The sequence below is a fragment of the Eimeria maxima genome, genomic scaffold (genome assembly GCF_000499605.1).
Source record: "Eimeria maxima Weybridge genomic scaffold, Emw_scaff167, whole genome shotgun sequence".
Classification (NCBI taxonomy): domain Eukaryota; phylum Apicomplexa; class Conoidasida; order Eucoccidiorida; family Eimeriidae; genus Eimeria; species Eimeria maxima.
The window spans coordinates 1-9449 of NW_013563576.1; the positions used below are offsets into that span (position 1 = coordinate 1).

General features: G+C 51.1%; 2 protein-coding genes across 2 annotated transcripts; one reads left to right on the forward strand and one right to left on the reverse strand.

The window, feature by feature from the left end:
- Positions 1-2127: 2127 nt before the first annotated feature.
- On the reverse strand, positions 2128-3112 carry EMWEY_00019110 (hypothetical protein; the record flags this gene model as incomplete). The annotated part of the gene is made up of 3 exons (XM_013477702.1): positions 2128-2214; positions 2368-2906; positions 3097-3112. The coding sequence occupies 3 exons, from the start codon at positions 3110-3112 to the stop codon at positions 2128-2130; spliced, it is 642 nt and encodes a 213-aa protein (XP_013333156.1).
- A 1247-nt stretch (positions 3113-4359) lies between these two features.
- On the forward strand, positions 4360-8663 carry EMWEY_00019120 (PHD-zinc finger (C3HC4 type) protein, putative; the record flags this gene model as incomplete). Its single annotated transcript, XM_013477703.1, has 3 exons — positions 4360-6099; positions 6247-6491; positions 6815-8663. 3 exons carry the CDS (start codon positions 4360-4362, stop codon positions 8661-8663), a joined length of 3834 nt encoding a protein of 1277 aa, XP_013333157.1.
- Positions 8664-9449: the final 786 nt, after the last annotated feature.

A 9449-nucleotide genomic window follows, 5' to 3' on the forward strand; every position in this document is an offset into this window, starting at 1 on the left:
TATATTTATATTTTATTATATAGATAATATAATATATACTGTTTATATATTATTTATATTATTTATATTATTATTAATTATATTTATTATCTATATAGGTAATATAAATAGATAAATAAATAAATAGTTAATAATTATATATAATAAATATATATATAAATATAAATATAAATATAAATAAATAAATAGTTATATAATTATATAAATAAATAAACTTATAGTTTAGTAATAAAACAAACAAATACATAAAAAGAGACAAAATAGTTGCCTATACACCTGAATAAAAAAAAAAAAATAAATAAAAAAAAGATGCCTATACACCTGAATAAAAAGGAAAAAATAAATTAAAAAAAAAAAGACCCGCCTATACACCTAAAATAAAAAAAAGAAGAAAAAAATAAATAAATAAATAAATAAATAAAATAAATGAATAAATAAAATAATTTATTTTCTCCTTTTTATTGACCGTCAACAGGAAAATGCTACGCACACTTTTTTTCTCTTTCTTCTTTTTCTTTTTTTCTTTTTTCTTTTCTTTTTTATTTATTTTATTTATTTATTTTATTTATTTTATTTATTTATTTATTTATTTATTTATTTATTTATTTATTTTATTTGCATATTTTCTGCTTAGTATTCTCTCCCTCTACTACTCTTTTTATATTTCTACCTAATTGTCTCAATTAATTAATTAATTAATTAATTAATTAATTAATTAATATAAATTATTTATTTATTTATTTATTTATAAATAAATAAATAAATATATAAATTTATATTATTCATAATATTAGTCCCCACACAAACAAAACAACAGCCTCTAACACATCGCCACAGCTGCTGCTGCTGCTGCTGCTGCTGCTGTTGCTGCTGCTGCTGTTGCTGCTGCTGTTGCTGCTGCTACTGCAGCAGCAGCAGCTGTTCTACATATCTTTTCCTGTCTCTCTCCTCTGCTGTGCTAAACGCATGCAGCGGCAAACCAACTACTGCAGCAGGGCATATGGAGCTGTCTGCTGGCTATAAGCAGCAGCAGCAGCAGCAGCAAAAGCAGCAAAAGCTGCTGCTGCAGCAGTTGCAGCAGCAGCCAGGCGTGTGCCGGGGCAGAGAACAGTCTAGACAGGTAAATTACTCGTTTCCTTCTGCGCTGCTGCTGCTGCTGCAGCAGCAGCAGCAGCAGCAGCACAGGTACAACTGCAGCTACAGCTGGACTTCCCTAGGAACTTAACAGCGATGCCTTTGCTGCTACTGCTGCTGCAGCAGCAGCAGCAGCAGCAACTGCAGCAGTTGCTGCTGCTGCTTTTCCTCGACACACGCATCAAAAATACTTGCGGCGTCTGTGCAGCAGCCATGACAACTGCAGCAGCAGCAGGAGCAGCAGCAGCTGCAACAGAAGCAGCTGCAGCAGCAGCAGCAGATCTGCAAGGGGTAGAGAAGATGCAAACATCGGGCACCCTCTTGGCCCCCGAAGGCCCTCATGCAGCTAGCTAGCTAGCTAGCTAGCTAGCTTGCTAACAAGCTAGCTAGCTAGCTAAATAGCTAGCTAGCTAAACAAACAGCTAATGAAATAGTCAGCTAGCTAGCTGGCTAGCTAGCTAGCTAGCTAGCCAGCTAGCTAGCTGCCTAGTCCGCCAATAAGCTCGCCAAATATCTAGATAGCTAGCTAGCTAGCTAGCCAAATAGCTAGCTAGCTAGCTAGCTAGCCAAATAGCTGGCTAGCTAGCTAGCTAGCTAGCTGAGCAGATACAACATGCAAAGAGCACCGCTAGCTCCTTACCCTAATGGAGGCAAGCTAGCTAGCTAGCCAGCTAGCTAGCTAGCTAGCTATAGGGCCCACTAGCTAGCTAGCTAGCTAGCTAGTTAGCTAGCTAGCTAGCTAGCTAGCTTATCGAGCTGTGGTAACGTAGGTGTTGCTGCTGACCGTTGGAGCAGCAGCAGCAACGCAAACTGCTGCAACGAGAGAACTCTCCCGCTGCTGCTGCTGCTGCTCCTGTTGCAGCAACAGCAGCAAAAGCAGCAGCAGCAGCTGCTGCTGCTGCGTAGGTGGCGGCCATGGCGGGACGAACTCTTCTTGTCATTAATAATTCTGCTGTGCTGCTGCTGTTGTTGTATTCATAGTACTAGAAATCCTTACGCTGCTGCTGCTGCTGCTGCTGTTGCTGCTGCTGTTGCTGCTGCTGCCGCCACACCTATTCTGTCACGCCTGCAAGCCCAGTACTGCACAAATACACAGTGCTCTTTGCAGCAGCAGCAGCAGCAGCAGCAGCAGCCAGAGCAGCAGCACCAACAGCAGCAGCAGCAGCAACAACGCCAACAGCAGCAGTAGCAACAGCAACAGCAGCAGCAGCAACAGCAGCAGGGTAAGAGTACCTTCTTTTTATGTGGGCGTGGGGAGTGGGTCTCTTCATCGCTGCTGCTGCTGCTGCTGCTGCTATCCTTTTCTCTCTTCCTTTTTTTGCTGCTGCTGCTGCTGCTGCTATTATTATTATTATTATTATTATTAGCTGCTTCTTCTTTTTTTCTTTTTTTCTCTAATTTTTTTATTCTTTTTGCTTCTTTTTTTGCTGCTCTTTTTGCTGCTTTTTGCTGCTTCTTTTGCTGCTTCTTTTGCTGCTTTTGCTGCTTCTTCCTCTCTGCAACAGCAGCACGAATAGTTGCATCCATCATAAAGAAAGGTAATTCTTCTTGTTGCTCGTCCTCGCTGCTGCTGCTGCTGCTGCTGCTGCTGCTGCTGCTGCTACTATGGTGACGACTGTGCTTGCTGCTGCGGCGACGCTTCTTATGATGGTGGTGGCTCTTTTTTCCACCACTTTTACTGCTGCTGCTGCTGCTGCTGCTGTTGCGCTGCTCTGCTGCAGCAGCAGCAGCAGCTAGCGGAGTCCCCCGCACCAGCGCATTAATAGCCGACCCTGCAGCAACAGCAACACTAAATGCATGCATGCATCTTGCTGCTGCTGCTGCTGCTACTGCTACTGCTACTGCTACTACTACTACTACTACTGCTGCTGCTACGTCTGCTGCTGCTGCTACGTCTGCTGCTGCTGCTACGTCTGCTGCTGCTGCTGCTGCATATAGTGGTGGTAAGGGATCTGGGCTCACCTTTAACGTCGGACATTGCTGCTGTAAGTGTAGTCTATTGCTCTATGGCAAGCAGCAACAGCAAGCAGCAGCAGCAGAAGCAAATGACAGCAGCAGCTGTAAGAGGAGGGCGTTGGGGGCCTTCGGGCTCAAAGACACCACTAGATGCCTGCTGCTGCTGCTGCTACTGCTGTTGCTGCTATTGCTGCTGCTGCTGTATGCAACGTGCACTCAGGGCCCGCCTAGCAAAGCAGCAGCACCTGCAGCAGCAGCAGCAGCAGCTAGAGCAGCACCAGCAGCAGGAGCTAAGAGGAGAACGCCCCTTTAAAAAGTTATTTTATCCTTTATATTTAAAGGCAGAAAAGAATTTGCATGCAAACGACCTCCCTATACACCCGAAAACCCTTGCAGCAGCTGCTGGTGTCGTTGCTGCTGCTCAGATCCGTGCGGCTGCTGCTGCTGCTGCTGCTGCTCTCGGCAGTTGCTGCAGCTCAATAGCACAAATAAAACAAAGATTAAATTACTTCTGTTGCCTTTACAGTTGATCTTGTGCGCTGCCGCCTCTGCATGCATGCAGCAGCCCTACTGCTGCCGCTGCTGCTGCTGCTGCTGCTGCTGCTCCTGCTGCAGCAACACAACCCCAGTACCCCCCAAGGTGGTTAAACGAAGGCTGCACATATATTGCATGCAGTGTCTGTGGTCTTTGTCTTCTTGCTTCTCTTGTGCAGCAGCAGCAGCAAGGACAGCTGCCTATACACCTGAAGTTGCTGCATTTGCTGCTGTTTCTTGCTGCTGCAGCAGCTTCGTAGGAAGGAGCCACTCACTGCAGCAGCTATTTGCAGCAAAGAAGCACTGATCTAGAGTTGGTGTTGCCTTTTAATTGATACCCTGCTGCTGCTGTTGCTGCTGCTGCTGCTGCTGCACAAGTTGCAACTAGTCATCGAGTCGGCAGCAGTAGCGCAGCAGCAGCGCAGCAGCAGCCATGCTGCAACAATACCACACAGAGCCTAAACCCCTGTAACCGCTGCTGCTGCAGCAGCAGCAAGAGCAGGGAGAGCAGCAGCACTCGCAGCAGCCGCAACCGCAGCAACAGCAGCAACAAGTCCGATGGCGCTGCTGGGGCTGCGATCCTGCAGCAGAAAGGCGCAGCAGCAAGAAGAAACTTGCTGCTGCTGCTGCTGCTCCAACGCATGCCTGCGGCTACCGCATTGGAAATCCAGCGGCAGCAGCAAATACAGCAGCAGCAGCAGCAGCAGCAGCCCATGACACTCTACAGGAGCGCCGATGCAGCAGTGCGCGAAGCTGCAGCAGCAGCAGCAGCTGCAGCCTGCCTCCCCGATGGGGGGGAGCCTAGCTGCTGCCTGCACCAGCAGCAGCAGCAGCAGCAGAGAAGCAGGGACACCACGGAGTGTGCGCTGCGCGGATGCTGCTGCTGCCATGGGGCTCCTCCCTAAGGAGGTAGCTCAGCAGCAGCAGCAGCAGCAGCGACAGCAGCAGCAGATCTATTCACCTCATGCAGGCACTAGCCCTCTCCGTGCGTCTTTTCCCTACATGCAGCAGCAACAGCAGCGACCACAGCAGCAGCAGCAGCAGCAGCAGCAGCAGCAGCAGCAATCCGTGTCTTCTTCGTCAGCGAGAGCCCGTGACCCGCCGCTTTCCTTGTTGGATGCTGTCGTGCGTCACCACAGCAGCAGCAGCACCAGCAGCAGCAACAGCAGCAACAGCAACAGCAGCAGCAGCACCACCACCACCAGTAGATATTGGGGGGCTCCAATGAGCAGCAGCGGCAGTAGTGCTGCAACTTCCAGTGTCAATGTCCAGCAGCAGCAGCGGCAGCAACAGCAGCAGCAGCTGCAGCAGCGATACAGCAGCCCCATGTGCCTACCGGTGCAGCAGATGCAGAAGCCACCTCTACAGCAGCAGAAGGCACCGCAGCAGCAACTGCAGCAGCAGCAGCAGCAGCAGGGACAGAGCAGCCCGCTGCGGCAGCAGCAGCAGCAACAACAACAACTGCTGCAGCAGCAGGGACAGAGCAGCCCGCTGCGGCTGCAGCAGCAGCTACCTCGTTCATGGCAGCAGCAACCGCAGCAGCAGCAGCAGCGACCGACATGCATGCAGCAGCAGTGGGCGAGACCTCAGAGAGTTTGGCACACTTACAGTGGGCACTTCAGCAGCAGCAGCAGCAGCACCAGCTACAACAGCAACAGCAACAGCACCGGCGGCAGCAACTACAATAGCAGCAACAACGGCAGCAGCAGCAGCAACAGCAGCAGCAGCAACAGCAGCAGCAACAACAGCAGCAGCATCATCGGCTCGACGCTGCTTTGTAAGGACCCCTCCACGCCACCTGTACCTCACAGGCGACAGCAGCAGCAACAGCAGCAGCAACAGCAGCAACAACAGCAGCAGCAGCAGGCTTATCGCGGCTACCAGCAGCAGCAGTTTCTAAATTGGCAGAACCAAGGACAGCAGCAGCAGCAGCAGCAGCAGCAGCAGCGAGTGCAGCAGCCGCAGCACTTGACCCCGCGGGCCCCAGCGACGCCACAGAGGCTCTCAGCAGACAGCGCAGCTACGGCGCTGCAGCAGCAGCAGCAACTGCAGCATCAGCAACAACAGCAACAACGGGGCGTGCTGCCGTTGCAGCAACCCCATATGCAACATTTGCAGCAGCAGCACCAGCAGCAGCACCAGCAGCAGCACCAGCAGCAGCACCAGCAGCAGCACCAGCAGCAGCACCTCGCTCATCAGATGCGTCCAAATAATGCTTGGGGCCAGCAGCAGCAACAGCTACAGCAGCAGCAGCTACACCAGCAGCAGCAGCTACAGCAACAGCCGTTACAGCAGCAGCACCACCAGCAGGCACAGCAGCCGCAGCAACAGGTACAACAGCAGCAGCAGCAGCAGCAGCAGCAGGTACAGCAGCAGCAGCAGCAGCAGCAGCAGCAAGGTGAACAGGATTATTCGTGGCTGCGGGTGGAGTGGGGAGAAGACATAATGGACCTACTCGAAGCAGCAAGCGCAGAGGTGCTGCTGCTGCTGTTGCTGCTGCTGTTGTTGCTGTTGCTGTTGTTGTTGTTGCTGCTGTGACTGTTGCTGCTACTACTACTGTTGCTGTTGTTGCTGCTCCTGCTGCTAATGCTGCTGCTAATGATGCTTATGAGTGTGCTGCAGGATTTGGCGTACAGCAGCAGCAACGGCAACTCTGCTGCAGCAGAATCTACTGCAGCAGGATCTACTGCAGCAGGATCTGCTGCAGCAGGCTCGGCTGCAGCAGACTGCACAACAGCAGCTGCTTCTACTGCTGCTGCTGCTGCTGTTCCTGCTGCTTCTGCAGCGCATACACAAGGAGGCGTTGGAGGTCTTCGCAGACGCAGCAGCGGCAACAATAGCAGCAGCAGCAGCAGGAAACGTGCAGGGTGGGGATCTGCTGCTGCTGCTGTGCTGCGTGTTGATCTAAGAGAAGAGATTTGTGTTATCTGCTCGGAGCTGCTGCTGCAGCAGCAAGAGATTGCTTCCTTACCTACTTGCTGCCATCTCTTCTGCTTCGCCTGTCTATACAAGTCAGTCTGCTGCTGCTGCTGCTGCTGCTGTTGCTGTTGTTGCTGCTGTTGCGTTAGCAGGTGAATAGGTGGTGTTGCTGCAGGTTTGCTGCAAACGTCTTGCACGTTTATACTCATGTACTGTCGTGCTGTTGCTGCTGTTGCTGCTGTTGCTGCTGTTGCTGCTGCTGCTGCTGCAGGTGGGCTTCCATTAGCAGCAGATGTCCTCTTTGTTCTACCGCCTTTACTACTATCGTTCGTCGACGAGTTAGTGCAGCAGCAGCAGCAATAGCAGCAGCAGCAGTTGCTGCTAGCCAGAAGGCTGCTGCTGCTAAAGCTGAAGCCAACAGTGCTTCTGTTAAGACTGAACAGCAGCAGCAGCAGCAGCAGCAACACCAGGAGCAGCAGCAGCAGCAGCAGCAGCAGCCATCCACCAGTGTGCCTGTACCAGGTGTGTCCTCACAACTGTCGCAGGTGAAGCAGCAAGACAGCAGCAGCAGCAGCAGCACCGCAACAGCAGCACCAGCAGCAGCATGTTTAATAGGTCTACAGCTAGTAGAGGAGGTACCATTACCTCCTCCTGCTGAGCGTCGTCGGGGATCGATGGGATCGGGATCGTTGGGATCGTTGGGATCGTTGGGATCGGGATCGTTTGGGGGGTGCGAAGTTTGTGGTCGTGATGATGATTGGAGTCGTCTGCTGCTGTGCGATGCATGCGATAGTGCCTATCATATATATTGTCTGTCTCCTCCTCTTGCTGCTGTACCTGATGGTGAATGGTGCTGCAGCAACTGTAGCCTACAAAGGAGAATTATACAGCAGCACGAGCAGCAATCTCTACAGCAACTGCAGCAACAGCAGCAACAGCAACACCAACAGCAACAGCGGCGCAGAGGGAGGCAGCAGAGGCAGCAGAGGCAGCAGACACGACAAAGGAGACAAAGAAGACAACAAAGACAACAACAAAGAAATGCAACGGGACAAGGTACACGACGGAGACGTAGCAGCAGGAACAGCAGCAGCACTGCAGCAGCAGCAGCAACAACAACAGCAGCACAAGGACCACAACGTGGGGGCAGACCTAGGAAAAGGATTAAAAGGACAACCAGCGAAACTACTACACCTGCTGCTGCTGTAGCAGGTAACGTCAATGGCAGCAGCAGCAGCAGCAGCAGTAGCAGCAGCAGCAGCAGCAGCGCATGCGTTGATTTCGATACTTTCGCTCACAACGGCAACGGACGGCCGAATGGGGTCGGACGTCTTCAGAGACCCGGTCGCAGGAGGAGGAGCAGCAGCAACAGCAGCAATAGCAGCAGCAGCAGTAGCAGCAGTAGCAGCAGTAGCAGCAGCGGCAGAAGAAGAGTGCCGGTTCTTGCTGCGCGGCGTCGTCCTGCTGCCCGTAGAGGCCCCAGCTGCTCTAGTGGGGAGGAGAGCAGCAGCGACGACTCCTCTGATCTGCATGACTTTATTGTTCACAGCAGCAGCAGCGGCAGCAGCAGCGGCAGCAGCTGCAGCATCAGCAATGGGCCTAGCAGCGCGAGCAGCAGCAGCGAGAGCAGCAGCAGCGACAGCGATAGCTGTACGGAAGTCTCCCCAAGAATCAGTCGGAGGCGGAACGCCAGAACCATCAATAGCAGAAGCAGCAGCAGCAGCAGCAGCAGCAGCGATAGGAGCAGCAGTATTGCTGCTAGCAGAAGGATCCTGGGTACCCCTATTGGGCAGCCGGGGGACTGGCAGCAGCAGCAGCAGCAGCATCAAGGAGGAGAGGCAGATCCTTCTTCTCCCGCTGGTGGGCATTCGGACGTCGTTGCAATGGTAGGCCCAAGCGGCAGTGCTGCAGTGAGCTTGCCGCAGCAGCAGCAGCAACAGCAACAGCAGCAGCAGCAGCAGAAGCCAGGAGCAGCAGGCAGAAGACCCAATGGGGTGCAGGCGCTCCTCCGTCGTTATTTTGTCAGTCCAGCGAACCGACATGCAGCAGACAGCAATAGAAGTTGCAGCAGCAGCAGCACCAACAGCAGCAGCAGCAGCAGCAGCAGCAGGACATTTTAGTGAGGCATAGATAGGGGCCCAGCAGCATAAGAAGCCTTTTTGGCTTCTGATTCGTTGCTGGGGGCCTCCGAGGGTTTGAGGGGGGCCCCTACAGGGTCTGAGGGGGCCCCCCCACAGGGTTTGTCTGGGGGCCCCCCAGAACTTGACTAGGGGGGCCCCCAGAGGGTTAGATGGGGGCCCCCTGAGGGTTTGCAAGGGGCCCCCCTTTCTATAGAGGGATAAATTGAAGTCTTTTTGTTGTTAAATATTAAATAAGATAAAAAAAAGTTTATTGTTGTTACTGCAGCTGCAAGAATATATGCTGCTGCTTGTATTTGCTGCTGTTGCTGCTGCTGTTTCTGCTGCTACTGTTGCTGCTGCTTTTGCTGCTGCTGTTGCTGTTGCTACTGTTGCTGTTGCTGCTACTGTTGCTGTTGCAGCTGCTGTTGCTGTTGCTGTTGCAGCTGCTGTTGCTGTTGCTGCTGATACTGGAGGGACAATCGGGGAGTCAATAGGGACAATCTTATATTATTTAGTTAATAATAGTAATAAAGGGAGACAAAAGAGAAAAAAGGGACAAAAAAGAAATAAGCGACAGAATAGACAGACAAGAAAAGCAAAAAGACAAAAAAAAAAAAAAAACAAAAAGCGGAGGAAAAAGGAGACAAAAGAAAGGAGATAAAATAAGTAAAGTAGACAATAGAAGGAAGGATAAGACACGAGGAGAAAAAAAGAGGAAACAGAAAAAAAAAAAAAAAAAAAAAAAAAAAAAAAAAAAAAAAAAAAAAAAAAAAAAAAAAAAAAAAA